We start from the raw sequence: 19,623 nt of genomic DNA on the forward strand, positions 1-19,623 counted from the left end.
GTGTGTGTGTGTGTGTGTGTGTGTGTGTGTGTGTGTGTGTGTGTGTGTGTGTGTGTGTGTGTGTGTGTGTGTGTGTCCTTTCACAATCCAAAAGTATGCGTTTCAGGTGAACTGGTAAATTGCCCATATAGATAGGAGAAAGTGTAGTGGTTAGTAGCTAGCTGCTGCCCCCGCTGGACTCAGGTTCGAATCTCACATTTGCACAACATCTGAAATAGGTTCCAGACCTCTGTGACCTGTGCTAGGGTTACTGATGGATGGTCAGTTAGTAAATTAATGAATTATTAATAAGGAAAGACAAATAGTATTAAACATAACAGATATATTCACTAAATTCCACAAGATTTTATGTTCCTGCATTTGCATTGTCCATATGAAGAAGAAAGAAAACCTGGAAAATGCCCACATTCTGTCTGCAGTGGAGTCATCAGGAGGTGTCAGGGTTGCTGTTTCTATGCTCATCCTGCTCAGCCTTCTGACTTTTCCTCATCAGGCCATTTTATCCATCAAAATTATCTAGTTTTTTTCTGTCTGTTTTACATGTGGACATTACATTAAGTCAATAAGACAGTAATTCAGAACATAGTGAGTATGATTCATCTTACACTACATATACAGTTCCTGCATGTTAATATAACTTCTGTTATGAAATTATACCACATTTGCCTTGCCGTCTGTTTACAGTAGTCTTCAGTTTGAATGGTCTTTTCTGCTCATTTGGATGTGAAATGAAAGATACATCAGTTTTACAAATTTAGCTAAAGTCAGACAATTTTGTTGTTAATATTATATAAAAAGGAACACTTCTTTACAGACAGCTGGGGACAATAAAACCTTTTAGAGGACTACCAGTGAAGAATTGGACTTAGAAATCCACAGCTGTTATATTTAGAGGGATAAATTGATTGAATTAAAATTTTTTCATTACAAAGAAAAGCCATTCTGGCTACACATAAAACTGAATAAATAAAGTAACAGATAAAGTTAATGTCCTTGTGTTTTGTTTTATTTTGATATGAGGAGCAATACAAAGATTCCTGAAGAGATGTGTCATTTGGTGTCGTCCTTAGAAATACAAATATTGCATTTGTTGACTTCAATCCATACTAGCTTTACAGCAGCATTAAAAATTACATACTATCATTTCTTTGAGTTAAACAATATTGAGTCTCTCGATGCAATGAGCTGCTGGCAGCAGAAGCAGGTTTTCATGAACCTTTCGCACAACAACAGTATAGGTATGAAATCTGCATGAATAAGGGAAAGCATTAGACTATGATGAGTATCAATATGGTATTGATACAGTGGCACTGCTCAGTTGTTGTAGGTGTTGCTCCATGGTTCGGAGGAACGTCGGTTCACAGTGGGGAGCCGTGAGTTCCAAGGGTTGTAGGTGCCTCCCGTCTCTTTTTGGGGGGTGGAGGACCGGGCTGGGGCAGAACGACAGCCGCCATTTGAGTTTCCAAAGAAGCTGGTGGGAGCTGCAGTGGTGTGTGGTGTGAAAGTGGGGGACCAGATGGAGCTGGTGAATGGTGTGGCAGAGGACCAGAGGCCTCCGCTGCCAAAAACAGACTGCAGAAGAAGGATAGAGATGATTTAGGATGATTTCTGTCTGGAATTTCAACTGTAGGTAACCAAAAGTAGCACAAATAAGTTATCATTTCAGATCAGAACTACCACTGCTTTCTTTCCCTTTAGACTTGGTGTAAGAAGCAAGATTTATATCAGAGTGGCACATTTTTGTTTAGACTTTATTAGCAGGTGAAGTGCTCTAGAGGTATCTACAGAACACTCTGCTTGAGCAGGAAGCCATTTTCATCATGATGTAGCTGCAGTGGTAAGGGAGATGTAAGCAGGTATTCCTGGAGTGTGGTGACTCAGGTGGGATGCGAGCTTACAGCGATAGGCAATGTTGAACTTCCAGAGCTGGTGTGCCAGGGATCTACGGTGTCCCTGCTGGAGATTCCCCAAATGGAGGGGGAAATAGCACCAAAATCAGGCCACTTTGGAGGAGGTTCCTCCCTCTTATGGTAAGTCATATCACCAATGTCTAAGATTTAAAATCAGGAAACATATAATTGAATTAATAAACGGACAGGAAATAAAATACAAATAATCACACACACACACACTGTCTACAACCACTTGTCCTGAGCAGGGTCGAAGCGAGCCAGAGCCTAGCCTGGCAATGCAGGGCCGAGGGGGAAGGAGACACACCCAGGACAGGATGCCAGTCCGGTTCAGGGCACCCCAAGCAGGACTTGAACCCCAGACCCACCACAGAGTAGCACCTGGCCAAACCTGCTGCACCACCGTATCCCACCCCACATAGAAATAATGCTCAGGTAAAATGATTTACACTGTTTACATCCTTTTCTTCTGTAATTCCATACCAGACAGTGTTAAACACCTCAAACCTACCTCCAGAAAAGTTGAATGTGTTGCAGGATCCAGAAAATGGCAAGGGGCTGAGAGGATTTAAATAGTTACTGCTGTGAACGGGGTCCCACAATCCAGCGCTGTGTAGAAAACAGTCAAGACTACTGTGACAATATTTAACTTATATTAACAGAAATAAAAGAGTAAAGAAACAACTCTATAACTCTACTGTTATTACTTATTTGGTAGACACTTCTCAGAAGTGAGATACACTTTTTACAAGTACTGTACTTACAATTACCAACTTACGCAGGTGGCTAAGATCTTTTTTTTCTGGAACAATTCCGAGTAAGTACCTTGCTCAATGGTACTCCAACAGGGACTAGATTCAATATTACTTTACAATATATTGCCATCTACATCAAAATGCACTGGCACAGTGAAACATTTGGAGTGCTCAGGTGTGAAGCTTGATGTGTTGCTCATAACACTTGTGTGAAATACACAAAAAAACGACAGGCCATTCTAACCTGTGCGGCTCATAAGCCCAAATGGATTTGTCATAAGGAGTCGTCATATTCCCTGCGGTGCTGGATTTGTGGGTTGTTCCAACTGCTAGAGCACTCCCACCTGAGAATAAAAAGAATAACTCAACCAGTCCCAGTCCACGCAGATATCTCAGGTCAGTAGCTTTAAGAAAAGTAATGACGTACCTGGGTTTCCGTCGTAATCTGTTCCCACTGCAACAGGGTTACTACTCTTCTCAGGTAGTGAGATTGATTTTGACAACTTGTTTTTTGTGTCACTTGTTTTTATGCATGCGTTACTGCAGTCAAGGACAGGAAGGATACAGTATGTTTAGCTCTTTATGATTGACTGGATTATGAAAGTATAAGAAAGTATACCTTTACTAAGAATTATTTAATTTTCCATTGAAGTTGTCACACGAGGAGCAGGTTCAACGGTTTTCAAAGAGTCACTTTGTGATAAGTTACCTGATAGTGCTCACTTTATTGCAGCTGATGTCAGTGAGGAGAGGTAATTGACAAGTCACATCAGTAGACTGTTTTAGGAAAGGATCTGCATTCATAGTCTGGATCGCTAACTGATAGAAGTCTTCTGCGATTGAGATGGCGATACAAAGAAAGGAATTACTGACATGAATGGAATCGTCAGACTGTAGCGGCTCAATAATGCCGCTTTGGTTTGACATACCGTTACTGTCTTTGACCAGGGGGACATTGTCCCATTCTGGGGGAGGGTTGGAGTCACTTTCTGCCTCAGAACTGTCACTGTTCTCTTGGTCTGGCACTGACAGCGGCTTCTCCAGAGGATCGAGAGGACAGTCTTCAGGTTTTCCACATGACACTGAATTGAAAAGTCATGGAGTTTCAGCTCAACAACATTGAAGCAAAGTTCTCACCAAAGGTGAAACAAAATAGAATGGAAATGTAGAATGGAGGACACCTTCTCCCACCTGGCTGTGTCTGTACATTGGAGCCAGGTCCTAGAGCTGATGGAATAAGAGGTTTTGCTGTGAAATTCTTGCGCTGTTTGTTTTCCAGGGCTGTGACATAGGGCAGCTCCAGTGAACTAAGGAAACAACAAAAGAAAGCTGATGAGCATTGGAGAAACAAGTGTCATAAGGACTAGGGAATTGGAATTCACGTGCTTGACTCACTTTGTCTTCGTGTCTACCTGGCTGTCCTTCTTTGTGCCATCAGCCTTTTTTTTTCTAGATTTTGGCTGTGTGACTTGAGTCTCCACCTTTTCTTTTTCCACAGTAAATTGCTTGTTTTTCTTCTTTACTACTTGCTGCACGATTAAAGCAGTGGAATTCCAACATTGGTATGTGTTCACATCTCACAGCATCAGCAGTAAAGAAGTTTTCTTAGACTGAAAGGTGCTTTAGTTCATCTGTACCTCTTTGACATTGGCTTCCATGTCTTGGTTGGAAGTCTCTGTAGTGATGGAGGGGGCGTTTTCTTTCTGCTCTTTTTCCTTGTGATTGCTTTTGGCCTGACTTTTATGTTGTATTTTTCGTTTCGAGACAGCAGCTTCAAACAGGAGCAACACAGAAGGCAGAACCATAAGCTTCATATCATATCTAGTGTCCTTATCAAGGGTATTTCTATCTACTACCCAGTGGTCCCTTAGTCTCATACCCTTGCATTTAAACTTTACTGTACCTTCAAGGATTTTACGCTTATAGGTAATTAGTTTTTGACTTCCATGTGCTTTGGAATGACGAGGACTTGGAGTGCAATTTCTCTGTCTTACATACATAAAGCCCCTGCAGCTTCCTTATTACAACACAGTAATATCTACATCACAATATCTACATCTGTGAAACATAAATGCACATACAGTTGACTATTGCTAACCTATTCTAAATTCATCTAATTTTGTTCTAATTCTTATCTTTGTATTTGTGAATTCAGGACTTTTGGTACCTTTGCTTGTTGCAGACATACATAGTAGTTGTTGATTCTGGAACACCTCCACCGAGGGACACTTTGGTTGCTCCATGTCCTCGCCCATAGCTTCTGTGGGACTAGAGATCTCTGGGCTATGGAGGCCTCTAACCTCAGGATTGGCCCTGCTCTCAGGATGTAAAATGCCTGCAGGATCATCTCTATGAAGCACAGCAGCTGTTCCTTCTATTGTGGGTGCCTGTTGCCCTTTGGAGGTGGACATAAGCTGTTGCTGGCTTGGCTGGTTTTGCCTGCAGTTCCTGCTCATACTCCATTTGATCTTGTTATTGATTCGGAGCCTGAGCCCAGCCAGGTCAATGGAAGCCTTGTTGCTATTGTACTGTGTGTTAAATTGCTGTAGGTTAGCCCTCACTGGAGAGCTGTCTGGATTGCATGTTTCTTGTATTGAGTTGTGGTTTGCATCTTCATACTCATTCAGCCTAGAAAGAAATGATATTATTCCTGAATATGAATTTGTCATCAAACTGCATCATTTCAACCAGTATCTGCAAATCTAATAACCTTTCAATAACCTACTCACTTTGTATTTGTTCCATTTTCCCCAAAAACAAATGGTCTCTCTGAGTCCATGGGAGAGTTGGGCGTTTCCAGAAACAAGAGACTCTTAAATGGTTCCCAAATTCCTTGTGCTTCCAGGTAGGCTGTTGTGATCACTACAAGGAACATGAGGCTAAAGACAAAATCTGTGTCAGTAATATTGTCCTTTCCTAGTCAAATTCAGCAGAAAGCAAGGAAACAAATTGTTTTGATTATATGTTAAAGTGAGTGATTACAAAAGGGAAAACTTTCCAATTATTGTACGGTCCATCCTTGATATTTCGATTTTGGACTATCTGAGAAAAACGGGTCCAAGATATCCAGTTTTTCTAATCTTTTTAATAATATTGTATATGCAATTCTGGCAATTAAACAACATTGTAAACCTGTACTGTAATACCAACTTTTTTCTTGTTTAATAACAAAATGGACACTGGACACATTATGGAAAAAATAGCAGGGTTGTTAATTGACAAAGAGACGTTGGAAGCTCACAACATCAGCAGTTATATCCTGGCAATAGAAATGGAAAGCAAAAATAATTTTTAAGAAATCCTTAAAGGTTCAGAATACTCAAGTTTGCAGACTTTCTTTGTCACATCTTTGCATTCTTTCTCCAGAACCCTTTCCAATCTCCTTTCCCCATCACTGTGGGGAACTTAAAAATTAATTTGGGCCCAAAATGTTTGCTGATTCATAGTTGGGCAGATTGTTAGATGATGTTTTAATGGGCATGATACATATGTGCTGCCTACGCCTTAACAACAAATTGCTTACATGCACAGTATTCACAAGGGCGTGGTCTGAAATAGCAAAGATGGACAGTAGTTCACCTTTCTAAACCTTTGTGCTTGTCTTTTACAGAGTAGAGATAATTCCCACAATCTCTGACTATTTCTTTGCCCTGTCCTTACCTCATGATGACACAGACGGTGACATAGAGCCCCAGCTCCCAGCTGGGTCGGGGCAGGGCATCAGTGCATACTGCAAGCATGTGATAGGGAAGTGTGGCTTTCAGAGTAAACAGAAACTCTATGCCGCCTGCTGTCACCAGCTTCAGCTCAGCCTCAGCTTGAGAGATTGTGAAATCAGGTGTAAACCTAGCAAAGGTTAACAGAAGAGCAGCCTTAAGACCACATGAATTCAGTTACATTATAATCACTGTATATAAATTAAAGTGGTGTGAGGTACATTTGACCAATTAATGGTTTTGCAGTATCTCCTTTAACAATGCAAACATTTGAAAAACTGAATTATATCACAATATATAAATATCTATTGCATATACTATATATTTATTCATATATATATATAATTCTATAATAATTATATTTATAATTATTATTGTTTTTGTCATTATTGTCATTATTATTATCATTATTATTATTATTATTATTATTATTTATAATTATAATATATAATATATAATAATATATAATTTGAATGAGTAAACACTGTAGAAATCCTAGATGCTCACAAAGAGGCATCAGCCTAGTGTAAAGGCTTTCAGGGTTGCTGACAGTGGCATAAGAGTTGGGATCTGATTGTCAGAAGGCTATCCCTCAATGCGCTTCTCCTTCAGGGTACTGAAATGCTTCTTTCTCAACATACTGAATCAAATCCAGTCCCTCTGAGAGAGCTGGTAGCGTAGTGGTTAGAGCTACTGCCTTTGGACCCACAGGTTGCAGATTTGAGCCTCACCTCTGGCTGTAGTACCCTTGAGTAAGGTACTTACCCTAAATTGCTCCATTAAAATTACCCAGCTGGATAAATAATTGTAACCTCAACACTATAAGCTGCTTTGGAGAAAAGCATCAGTTAAATGAATAAATGCGCTAACTTACATTATGATGATGTCTTTTGAAGTACTTGGGGTTAGTGCAAATTCATGGCAGTCGATAACTTTAAATCCATATCCTTCACAAATGCGTCCACTGATTTCAATGGATTGTATTATTACTGGAATCTGTCCATCATTTTCAATATTGAACACTTTTGTCATTGTGAAGTTTTGTCTCTGTTTACTTTCTGTAACCGTTTAAGAGTGGAAAGGCACCTTTAGTATAACATCTTTTACATGAAATAAAAGAAACAGTGTTTGGGTAACTTCAAACTTTCATACAAACCTGTCATGCAGTGTCTGACAAGCCCCAATCCCTCCTACTTCCTACTCTGAAGTAAGGTATCTATCTTGAATTGCTCAAGTGAATGAACTCATCCCTTATGTAATGGGTTCCCTTGCATTGAAAACCTCTTACATCGGCTCATGAATAAATATACCCTTTTTTCACGCTACAGGCTTTTTTTTCTACATTCACATGCAGTTATGCCATGTTACTTCTGCAGTGGGTATTTTATTGTGTATAATAGCATTGCCACATGTATTGCAGACCATCTAGAAATCACATATAGATCATGTAGCGTGGAACATTCTTTATTCATGCTGCACAGCGCTTCTGTCTACATAGCGTCTGTGTGCTTCGAACTGTGAGATATAGAGGCATTCTTGTGACCTTTATTTCTTTATATAATATTTCTTTATTACATCCATGAGTCAAAACACATTAATGTCTTCTGAAATGTTTGAAAACAAAGTGAAAAAGCCATGGGGAAAGACTGCAAACTTTGAGAAAAATAAAACAAGAAGAAAAAATATAACATGGAAAGAAATACTATTTTTTGTGTGGGAACTGATTTTTTTCTCTATAAGAAATGTTAGTAATGTGATCCCCTCGCACTGGGAGTTTGCCTAATAGGGTGAATTCATCGAGTTAATGAAGCCCTGTTATCTGAATGATGTTTGTCTACAGCTGTATAAATGGGTTAAACCCTATAAATTTCTTGGAATTATATGTGTCAGTTAATACTGTGTTAAACTAAACATTTATGACATTCAGTATTATACTTGCATAACTCCTTGACTGCTAGTGATGTAGCATCGTTGCCCTTGTGAAGCTCTACTGCTTTGTATGTAAGTATGCAAAATCAAGTTAACAGCCAAAAGCAAAAGTTTACCAAGGACACCAAAGCCCCCTGATTATAGATCGTTCAGCTGTCAGCACTAGATACTCACGTTGTATGAAGTGTTGCAGCAGAGACTCTGTTATTCTGAATTTCAGGACATTGCTGGAACCAGGAGGTTTCCCAGCCACCATCAGACTCTCAGCTGCACCCTGTCCCTGGACTAGCACATAGTCCATCACTGTCAGGTTGTTTCTGTAAAATACCATGCCCTTAATTTCCACACAGGATCAGAACAGAGCAGCTCAGTGCTGTTTTTTTCAGGTATCAAGGTTCCAGTGTACCTGATGATAAGAAGAGAGGCCACGCTGTGGTTCCTGATAGGAGTGAACTTCACATTGAAGGACTTGACTTCTCCTGGTAAGAGCAGGAGGTTGTACACAAAGGGTGCTACTGACCCTTCTTTAAACCCCTTGGTGTTCTTGTTTAATGATGTCTGCAACACAAAAGAGAACTGTCCAACAGAGCTATTTCTGATTTCTTTTTCATATACCAACAAAAAGAAAAGTTTGTTACAAAACATTTTGCAGTGCAGTAAACTTTTCAAACAGGAAATACAAACCTATTCCAGTTAAAAATAACTGAATATTTTAGAATGTGCAAATAATATGAATGGCAGAAATGAGATGACTAATTTATATATTTCTTATGAAAAATACAGGCTACTGGGGTAAATAATAAGATATAATAATAAGAAATAATAAGAATCTTGGATTTCGTTGTATTACTTACTTGATTTCTGTGAACATAGAACTCTAATGTGTCAGTGCTGATACTGGGGAACTTTATGAAGGTCATCCTGTAGATAATTGTTGTATTATGTGTTATAATGAAGAATGATATATGCTTACATGAGCCAAAAACACAATATTAATGAGCTTTTTATAACAATTCTCAATACTGTATGTACAAGAACCTAAGCAACATTTTTTAATGTATTAATTTTTTTAAAAAAAAATTTGCTGTAATTTAGAGGTTTAAAAAGCACTCAAAAGAACTCAGCTCTTACTTGTCAACTAACTTTTCCACCAAGTAAGAAGAGTTGGGATACAAGGCTAAAGGGAGGACCTGGACATAGACAGATACATCAGCAGGGTTTTCCAACACCACTTCTTCCGCCTGTAAACACAAGCGCCATTGATTAGTCCTCCCTCTGCAAATATCAATTCAGGTCAAATACATTGCCTCCTTCCCCTCTCTATCACAACAGCATACATCAAATAAGTACATAATTACAATGAGACATCACCACAGCCGGTATATGTTCTGCCAACTTACAGAGGAGCCGTGAATGCTGGTTAGAGGAAATAGGATCTGACTTGGGGAGTTAATTATTGATGGCCACGTCACCTGGGCTATAACTTTGGCATGCAATTTTTTCTCATGATCTGTGCTCATCTCAAACACGGCTTGGAACCTTCAAAAGAACAAGAATAATTTGGCACAAGTCTATGGTATGTACCATTTTATCAAAAGCCAAATATCACATGTAAACATTTTAAACAGTATTAGCAGAGGGAAACATGGAACGAATGAAATCACCTTAAAACCCCACTATATTCAGATTGACTTACTCATGCCCTGGTCTTTCCTTCAGATCCCTCCATCGTTCCAGGAGTGTTTGGTGCAAGTCTGCATCTGCTCTCCACATGTTCTCTTGCATCATCAGCCCATAAGGTTTAGACTCAGCTGTAAAAAAAGTAATAAAGCACAAACAGAAAAAGGACTTTTCCAAACCACTAGCCCTGAACACCAATTAAAAAAAAAGTCCATTTCGAACATACTTACATTTCAGTATAAAGGGTAGCCCAATATAGCACTGATTGCCACATTCCAAACTAGCATCAAAATAGATATTTGCAATCTGTAAAATAAAATAACAATAAGGAATTATTGTTTGAAATATTTCAATGTTGCTTTCAATAATTTCAGTACCAAAAAGTGTTCCAAAAAAGTTGGCAGCATTTATGTCCAGTTTACAAAAATCTTAATGGTTAGGATTAGGTCCTTTTCCTCAGATAGGAATTTCTACAAAATTAAATACCTTTGACTTGTGCCTTGGCTGTAGGTCACCTTTATTTTTTAACCTTTTGCAGTAAAAGCGCACATCATCAGTGAGAGAATGGATGTGTTGCAATGTCACATTCCGTGAGAAGGAGTTCCTTATGCTTAAACTCTGATGAACAATTTTCCCCTGGAAATGAAGGCATATGATACAGAGGGCATTGAAAGTTTCTGGTGTCAAGGATTAATTTACCCTATGTCATGTCCCTTGTCTCTATATACTATTGCATTTTATTAGAAAACATCTCTCTGCAAAGAGTGCAGTGAAAGAAATAGGAGGCATTCTGCTCTAGTTGTTGATAGACGTGGATGTGGAGTGTAGTACAGGGACTTTTTTATGTGCAGAAGAGTTCTGTCTTACCGGAAAGGACGTAGGAAGAACAATGTTCTTTGGTAAGACTGTCAGCTTGCTCACTCTTAACAGAGCTTTCACTGGTATAGTTAATATCTGAAAACAGAAATTAATAGAAGCACAAAGTGCATGTTGTATCAACATCAAGCGGTACAAAATATGGAATTTCATGGCAGATGCCAAATAACTAATTTAAATGACAAACCTCATAGTCTGTCGTAATATGTATAGATCCAAGGTACATTCCATCTAATTCCTGAGTAAAAAGTGTAACTCTGAAGACAGCATAGTAGCCTGAGGCCAATATTATCTGTAGAGAGAAACACGTCGCTATTAGACAGATTAGCATGCCCATCACTTTAAAACAGGCAGGGACATTTGTAAGTGTTGGCAAGCAATTAATATTTGTGGCCACAAACCGCCAGTCTTGATGTGCTCTTCAAATCTCATTAAATATAGAATGTGAATTAGCATTTAGAGGTAATTATCATAATCTTTTGATCTGTCATAGCACTGTCATGTTTATTTTGCAAATGCATATTTTAATTAAGATGAGCTATATTTAATGCATTAGAGAGCTGCTGAATCCTCAGTTAATCACACCAAAGGCTAGTACAATGAAGCCACACACCAAAAGCATCCTGGAGAGTATATGGTTACCGTTTTCTGATCAGATGCAGGCGCGTTCCCTAGCACTTTTGTTCTCGATAGCGCTACAGTTTTACGTCCTCGCTCTGACCTAAGTAGCTCAACAGAAAGGCTGTCATCTGAGACCATCCAGGATCGAACCTCAACCTGTAGAACACAGATGACAGGATACTCAGTGCATAATCGTCTGGTATGCCAAAGTTACTCAGTAGAGCTGGGTAACAGCTTTACCTCAATGGGGTTAGTATTGAGGACTACCAGTGTAATGCTGGCAGTTTTAGTGGTGTTGAGAACGCCAAAGTCCACCCATTGCCTGTTCAGGCTGGGCGGAAGAACAAAAGCCTGTCGATCACAGACAGAAATGGTTAATTGAAGACATTGCACACTGACCAAAATTCATGGTATTTATCACAAATATTACTCATATTTCTGACACACACATTTTGACCTAAATAAAATACCAAGTTTCAGTTCTTTTGCTATTTCTGCCAGTACAAATGTTTGAGTACTACAGTGATTATGTTTGCTACTCATCTGGCACTTTACTCTAATACAGCTTGAATTCTTTGCAGCTCCTGCCTGCATCGGACCATACCTCCAGAAAGCCGGTGAAGGTTCGGATAGGTAGGTGAAACTTTGAGGCATTGGTAGTGAGTAATATGTTACTGTCAATGTGAATGGAGGGTCTTATAGGCTTGAAGTTTAAGGAGAAGAGGTAGCATGACCCATGGGAAGGAATCAGGGTGTTCTGGCTGAAGTTCTGTATCTGACAAACACAAAGACCCAGAGCTGTTACTGAACAAGCTGATCTGAGGTCACCTCCTATTATCCCCAGAACTTAGATAGTTTTTCCACCTGTGAGCAAACCAGTGCGGAAACTGTGCATTGTTATTCAAACACTCACGATTGATCAGCTGGACTATAAAACAAATATCTTTGCATGAGTCTCCATGTCACTCATCTTCTACAGCAACATGCTGATACTTACATGGAACATGTTGCTGGCCTTCTCCGGAAGGGAGACATTATGGATTATGATGGCAAAGCTGAAGGTGTTGTTCAGAAAGACTGGCCTTGTTAAGGGGTCAATGGGGCTGTCTCTGATGTGGAATATGGTACTTGACTGGTCAAACCAAAGTTGCCTGAAGAGAGAGAGAAAAGGAAGGGTTTTGATTCCATAAAAGTTATTTTCAAAGAAAAATCTCTTCTACAAGTACTAATTACATTAACTTGGACAGCAGTCATTTAACAAGTTGTATACTGAGCACATCTATGCAACAAAATTTTAATAAGAACAGTCATAAGTTTATTTAATATTTTTATAACTTAATTTTACACCATTTCAGAGTATGATATATCATTAATTCTTTCCATTTCTCCATTGTTTAAGTTGCCAAAATTTTTACCCTTTTAAAACTTGAGCTGTGTATGGAATTTCAAGTTTGGAGTAACTTTTCTCTTCAACATTCAGCACTATTTTACCAGAAAACTGAGACTGTCTTTGTCCCTTTGATGCTGGAGAAAGAGAAGAAAAAAATCAGTGTTAAAGTACATTACAGCACAGACCTAATATATCAATCCAATTTCAGCAGCATCAGTCAGGTTTGTTTTTATCTTGAGCACATCCGTGGAAGAATAATGAATAATAAGTGCACACCCTCAATAGGACATACATCTGTTGAAGAGAATTATTTTGCTAATTAAAGATACAACTTACCATCAAAACTAATAATTGCCACTTGGGTGTTTTTTCCTGCTTTAACTGTGACAGGTTTAAATTTTATTTTGATGGCTTTGTTTGATAATGCAGGTGACACACTCTGTGAACAGATACAATGATAGATTGTGATATCAAAAGAAAATGCACCAGAAAGTGTGACATTTCTAAGGAGGAACACTTACTGAAATTTGTACATCTTCTGTTCCTGAATTTAGAGTGTATAGATTCAGTTGTTTTGGATGATCTGCATAAAAAGAGATAACTAAAAAATTTTAAAGGACAAAATTATAAATAATATAGCCATAACTATGTGTTTTGTACCTGCACCGATGCATATGCTATTGTCAAGGTGATTATTTTATCGGAAATACTCAGGATATTTGCGCATAATAGATGTAATAGTTATTAAGCATCCAAAGGTATGATTTATTGTCATGTTCAGGAAAAAGGTTTCCCTGAGACTGCTCTGCGCTTCAAATGTGACATACCTTGTGAGCGCAGTGTACCAAAGTCCAGTTTCTCTGTGGAGGAGTATACGCTCGGCACTGTGCGCAAGACCAAAGATAATGAGATGATGGCCGTTTGTTCCTGAAGCACAACTTGCAGTCACAGGACACAATGGGCTCTGGCATCTCACCTGATGTCACTTCCATCTTCACTGGAAGAATTATGAAATTTCCATCCCTTGAAGCCCTGGTTTTGATTCTGATCACTGTTCTGTTATTTTCTGTGACCAGGGAAGACAGGCTGGCCTTTGTCACCCTTTTCATTTCAGAGATGGGAATCTCCTAGGTTTAGTGCACATGAGGTAATGTCAGTGTGGTAGGCAAATGCCTTTTCAACAGAATCCTGGATCTCTCAGATACCAGAGGTTACAGACTGTGTCTGACACCATTATTATCAAAAGTGAAGACTGCTTATGGATACCATCATAGATATAAAGATACCAACCCATAATTTTCCTATGCTTCCTATTTGTCCAGTAGGTAGCTCCAGCTGTAAATCTCCAGTTTTAGAGAATACCTCCACAGCCTGGTAGGAAGCCAGAAAAGAAAATGGATTTCTTGCTTTGATAAAAATGTGTTACTCTCTGGAATAAAGACTGCATTCCAAAAAAGTAGGAATGTACTGTAAGTGATGAACTATAAATCCAGCAGATACTGTACCTGTTACAGACATGCCCTAAAATCTGAAGGTAGAAAGCTTCCTGAAAAGGACTGGTGTGATCACTTCAGGTATTTAACCCGAATTGCTATCATATGCAGTTATATCAACGGATGGAATTATTTATTAATTAAGCAATTAATAAACTATATTGCAAAATGCACCAGATTCATCTCTACTCTCTAGTGTATTTGTGCCCTCGATCCCATAAAAAAAGAACCGACCTTACCCGAAGTGGTTCACTGTACGTGTTGCCTGGTAGTGAAAAGTCACAATTTTCATGACCTCTGCATCCAGTGAAGGGTCTCAATCTGTAGAGGTCAGGAACACTCACACCGAAAACCTTTGAAAAGAAAGTCAAGCAAAAATATTTTTTTCCTCTTTACCTATTTTAAGAAAAATTATCTGGATACATACAGTATATACTTTCAACATACCTGATATGTGAGAGGTTCATGATGGGATGTCTTAATAAATAATGTATTTTCAATATTCCCTACTGTCTGGGCATGAAACACTACATTGAATGATGAGTTCCCGCCTGGTGGAATTATCTGGGGAAAAAAAAAGGTTGTTTTTACAGTTACAGAGACAAATGTAGCACTTACAAGAGCACGTGAATGCTGTATGTTCACTTCTGTAAACACTTTGTACAGGGAGTTGTCCGTGAGGCTCTCTGCAGTAATGAAGCGGTTGCACACCGCAGCTTTTATTTGGGAAAGCAGAAAGGAAGAGTTTGACTTGATGTTTGTGACAGAACCATGAAACTCTTTTGTGTCTAAGTACTGATAAATGTCTTGAAATTATCTGTACACTCACAGCTTACATTGAAAGCAGTAAACAGGGTTTCAATGGGATGTTTAGAAAGAATCGCAGGACCTATAACACTCATAAGAACTTGAATTAACAGGAAAAAAATGCAATTAAATCTTCACATATAAGCAACTCACTGACCCAAAAACCACAACACATGAACTGCAGCATTCAGCAGAAATAAAAGCATTAATGTGTACTAAATCTGCTGGTACTTTTAAATAAAATATTTCAGAGGAGTATCAAGATGAACAAAAGGAGTAAGAGTGCATTTTTAAACCATGACATTTATTTTGAAAAACTAGTTGTAGTTTAACTGGGGACGTGGGGGCATGGGGGCATGGGGGCACAGGGGCGCGGTGGTGCAACGGGCTTGGCTGGGTCCCACTCTTTGGCAGGTCTTGGGTTTGAGTCCTGCTTGGGGTGTCTTGTGATGGACTGGTGTCCCATCCTGGGTGTGTCCCCTCCCCCTCCAGCATTGTGCCCTGTGTTGCCAGGTTAGGCTCCGGTTTGCTGTGACCCGCTTGGGACTAGTGGGTTCAGTCTATGTGTGTGTGTGTGTGTAATTGTAATTTTAATTTCTGAAGGTGTCAAGCACAACTGCAATACTGAGTCTGCACAAAACTGAATGGGAAAAATATACTTACATTGTTTTCAAAAAAAGATGTGTAAAAGTGGGCCGTTGCTGACGATACTGATATCAGCGTAATAGTGTCTTCTGAACTTGGATTGTATAAGTTGACTTTTGTCATTTTCGGTATCCTCACTGGCCTGAACACAAGGTAAACATTCCAGAACACACGGTGAAGCACATCTCATTGTAACATACTTTACCTCTCTACATTCATTCAGCTGACATTTTTCTCCAAAGCAATTTGAAATGTTAAGCTATTTACATAGCTGGGTTGTTTCACTCAAGAAACTTACGATAAGGACCTTACTCAAGGGTGTAACAGATAGAGGTGGGAATTGAGCTAACAGCCTTTGGGTTCTAAGGCAGTAGTGCTAACCCTTATGCCACCAGATGTTCCCTCACTAAACAAAATCTATTACAAGAGTAATGGTTGCATTAACATCAGTGCCAAGAGTCCGTGAGTGGCGGAAAACATGTTATTTACAGATAAATAAGGTATCTATCTATGTTTTCTCTTAATTTATTGAGTGAGGTTTATAAGTTCAGACCAGAATACCTTTCCACAGAGGAATTCAAACTGTAGACTCGCTCAGGGATTAGTGTCCTTAAGGCAAACTGATTTGTGTGTCACTTTAATGTGTCACTTGACGGTTTAGGAACAGAGACTGGGTCTGTTGCCCAAAAGGTGGAACTAAAAATAATTAATTATGCATAACTTTCTGACACCATCCACCTGAATGCATTCTTTAACCTTGGGGAAAATAAATACCTTGCTTATGCTTTAACCTTTAATCTACTTTCTGAAACAGATTTGGATTATCTCCTTCATATATAGTCTGCCAACGGGGTCCTCTGTTGTGTCAGAATACACTACACTGAGGACTTAACTGTCATGAGACTTAGTATGTCAGTATAATTTAAATGATCATTTTTGGGCTATCTGTGTTGAATTACCTTTTAAGGCATGTAGCATTAAACTCAGTTTATATATTTTTTATTATGATACATCACATTCCTTGTAAAAATGCTCTTGTGTGATTTTAAAAGATCATACAGGAAATGTACGCACTGCAGCTCTGCCATGCTTACGCAGACTCAGTGCAGCAATGCAACGTGGTGAGAAACATATATTTCCATAAATGGAGAAATTCACGCCTTCTGATGTTCTACCAGCTGATTTGCTTATCACTGTCCATCCAAACAACAGTCAAAAACTCTCTTCCTCATTTACTGAACAGCAGTGCAGTGGTACCTAACACACTGCTGCAGTGTATTTTGGTGTTTAGCACCATGCAGTGTAGAAATACAATACATGCTAGGTAACAGTGTAAGTGAGTAAGTAAGCCACTTTGCAATCATTCAATGTACAATAGCAACAAGTGTAACCAAAACAAAAAGAATCACACACACACACACACACACACACACACACACACACACATACACACACACACACACACACACACAACGAATGCTTAAGGGAATGTAAATAATTTAAAAAAGAATGATATGTTACAGTAAACCGGTACAATATAAAATAAAAATAAAAGAGAAAAATGCAACATATTGTTTTTAACGATTTCAGCTGTGTATCAGCGTCTTAGAATCATGAGAATGTGTTTAATTTTAAATACAGCTGAATTTTGGAGAATATTTAAACTGACATGGACACATGCAATCAAGATATATTTTGCATTTTAAGTGCTCAAGGACTGATAAATGAACTAGAATACAATTTTTAAAGGTCTGGCAAATAAGCACATAGACATTAATTGAGAGCTGCAGCTAATTATGTACATTCACTACTGTCTTCCACTGTTTATAGCATTTAGTTCTTAATGCATTCTGTAAAAATGGATGGAGAAAGATTGCTTTATTTGGATCTCTGTTGAATATAAAGACAAACACAGCTCTATCCCCAACATTGCAGTAGCATGACACCACTGTCTCTGCTCTTAAGAACTTACTGTTCCTGGAAGTCCAGTACTGGCGGATCGAACTGTACGAGTCTGTGCTTCCCATGGATTAAGGGTATGCTGTTGAAGACATAAAGACTTTGTAAAAACAGCAGGAGAAGAGCGAGCGTTGAGGCCATGCTGTGTGGTTTCCCCTCAGCTCCCTCGACAACAATGCATGTGCTGCGTTCGCAGGTGTGAGCACGGAGGACAAGCGAAGGGGAGGAACCCATCCGACCTGTCTGGCAGCTGCAACCATCTGATCACAATGGGAACTTACACGATCAGGGCAGATAAGTAAACATTTGGCCAAGGAAAATCTTTATTAAGAAATACCTCTCAACTGACAGGGGAGTTTCAAGAAAGGTGTCGTTCAGTGGTACGTTTGTTGAAATTTCCCCAGTTTTCTCTTTAAAGTGTATTCAACTGTTAGGCAGTCCATAAGTCAACGTAACTCAAAAATATACACACAGAGCATGTTTCGAGTAACGGCATTGGAGAACATCTCAGTCAATCACTGTCTAGCGGGTGGGAATACATAGGGAATTCTAGTAAGCTACATGTGAACTACACAAATCGGCCCATTCTGTTCACTTCAATAGCGTATAATCTTGTTTTTACGGTGGAAAAAGCACACTTTCTTCGGCTGATACACTGCCATAATTTTCAGAGGTGCACCGCCTGTGTAGACCTGTTCCTGCGTTGTGCTCAGAGTGTCGAGAGCATAAACAGCCAGGCGTTGCAGGGGAAGCTGATGTACAGCATGACGCATTTGGAATAGCTCACTGAAAGCACTAGCTGTCACTGGCATCACTGCCACCACTGGTCATGCATCATGATTTCTTTGAAAAACTAGTCGTGCAAAGAAGTGCTAAATCATGCATGGTCAGGACATATCTACAGTGGTTCAATGATGAAAATAAACTGTACTGTATTGGAGCCAAACCTGCTGCACCACCACACCCCCTGAAACAGGGAATAAGTAAATGTAATTATTGATATTATGGAAAATGGCTATTGCTGCAGGGGGGTTTGGCCTGTGCCTGCTCTCTGGTGGTGTGGGGTTTGATTCCCACTTGGGGTGCCTTGTGATGGACTGGTGTCCCGTCCTGGGTGTGTCCCCTCCCCTTCCGGCCCTGTGCCCTGTGCCCTGTGTTGCTGGATTAGGCTCTGGCTCTCTGGGACAAGTGGTTTTGGTCTGTGTGTGTGTGTGTGCTATTGCTACTCGGCATTTGGTAAATGCAACAAAAACTTTACAAAATAGCAGACTGTATAGTGGCCTAATAATGAATCATACCATCTAATGACATAAGATTTGTGCTATGACATTGTTAATCCTGGGTTCAATAACTCCCTCTTCCAGTGCATACCCTGCCTGCTTCCGTGGACACGCTGCCAAGTACAGATAATACTGGATGTCCAGTTTGTGACAAAGAGTGGAATGAAGGAACGGATAACTCAGAGATTCTTACTTTGTCCCCATGGCAGTTAGTTAACTGCTTGTGTTGAGGATACTCAGTTCTATGTAAGCTGTATAACTGGAAACAAGCTCCTACCTACGCTCACATAGACAATAACATTTTTGTCATTAACACTCTACGTGCCCAAATATGTTATCTGGTTTGTTTTGCTTGTTTCAAGAGATTTCTTTCCAACTTCCAGTATCTTTTCTGAGCAATCTCCATCAGATAGACATAGCCAAACGCTACTCCTGTGCAGAGATCTAATCACGCAACACATGGCTGTCCAATCCGAAGAAGCCACTTCCCATGGGCTTACCAAAATAAGGGCCAGGCCTCCATAGTGGGGAATTTTATTGGTTGAAGACGTGACTCAGAGGT

At 39.4% G+C, this 19,623-nt stretch overlaps 1 protein-coding gene across 1 annotated transcript; it reads right to left on the reverse strand.

Annotated features, from left to right (window-relative positions):
* Positions 1–994: 994 nt before the first annotated feature.
* Positions 995–17,946, reverse strand: LOC108920437 (transmembrane protein 131-like). The gene is made up of 38 exons (XM_018729189.2): positions 17,795–17,946; positions 15,841–15,964; positions 14,818–14,934; positions 14,610–14,723; positions 14,168–14,248; positions 13,854–14,004; positions 13,705–13,761; positions 13,399–13,460; positions 13,214–13,316; positions 12,903–13,011; positions 12,485–12,638; positions 12,092–12,262; positions 11,728–11,838; positions 11,509–11,643; positions 11,054–11,158; positions 10,858–10,944; positions 10,477–10,626; positions 10,221–10,296; positions 10,007–10,121; positions 9,711–9,849; positions 9,442–9,551; positions 9,165–9,231; positions 8,717–8,868; positions 8,485–8,627; positions 7,256–7,439; positions 6,326–6,511; positions 5,395–5,544; positions 4,833–5,293; positions 4,303–4,436; positions 4,061–4,194; positions 3,857–3,972; positions 3,595–3,747; positions 3,375–3,498; positions 3,093–3,205; positions 2,910–3,009; positions 2,422–2,519; positions 1,899–2,050; positions 995–1,572 (listed from the first exon to the last, which is right to left on the reverse strand). The coding sequence occupies exons 1-38, from the start codon at positions 17,920–17,922 to the stop codon at positions 1,315–1,317; spliced, it is 5,124 nt and encodes a 1,707-aa protein (XP_018584705.2). The 5' UTR covers positions 17,923–17,946; the 3' UTR covers positions 995–1,314.
* Between the last annotated feature and the right edge of the window lie 1,677 nt (positions 17,947–19,623).

The sequence above is a fragment of the Scleropages formosus genome, chromosome 14, assembly GCF_900964775.1.
Source record: "Scleropages formosus chromosome 14, fSclFor1.1, whole genome shotgun sequence".
Taxonomy (NCBI): Eukaryota; Metazoa; Chordata; class Actinopteri; order Osteoglossiformes; family Osteoglossidae; genus Scleropages; species Scleropages formosus.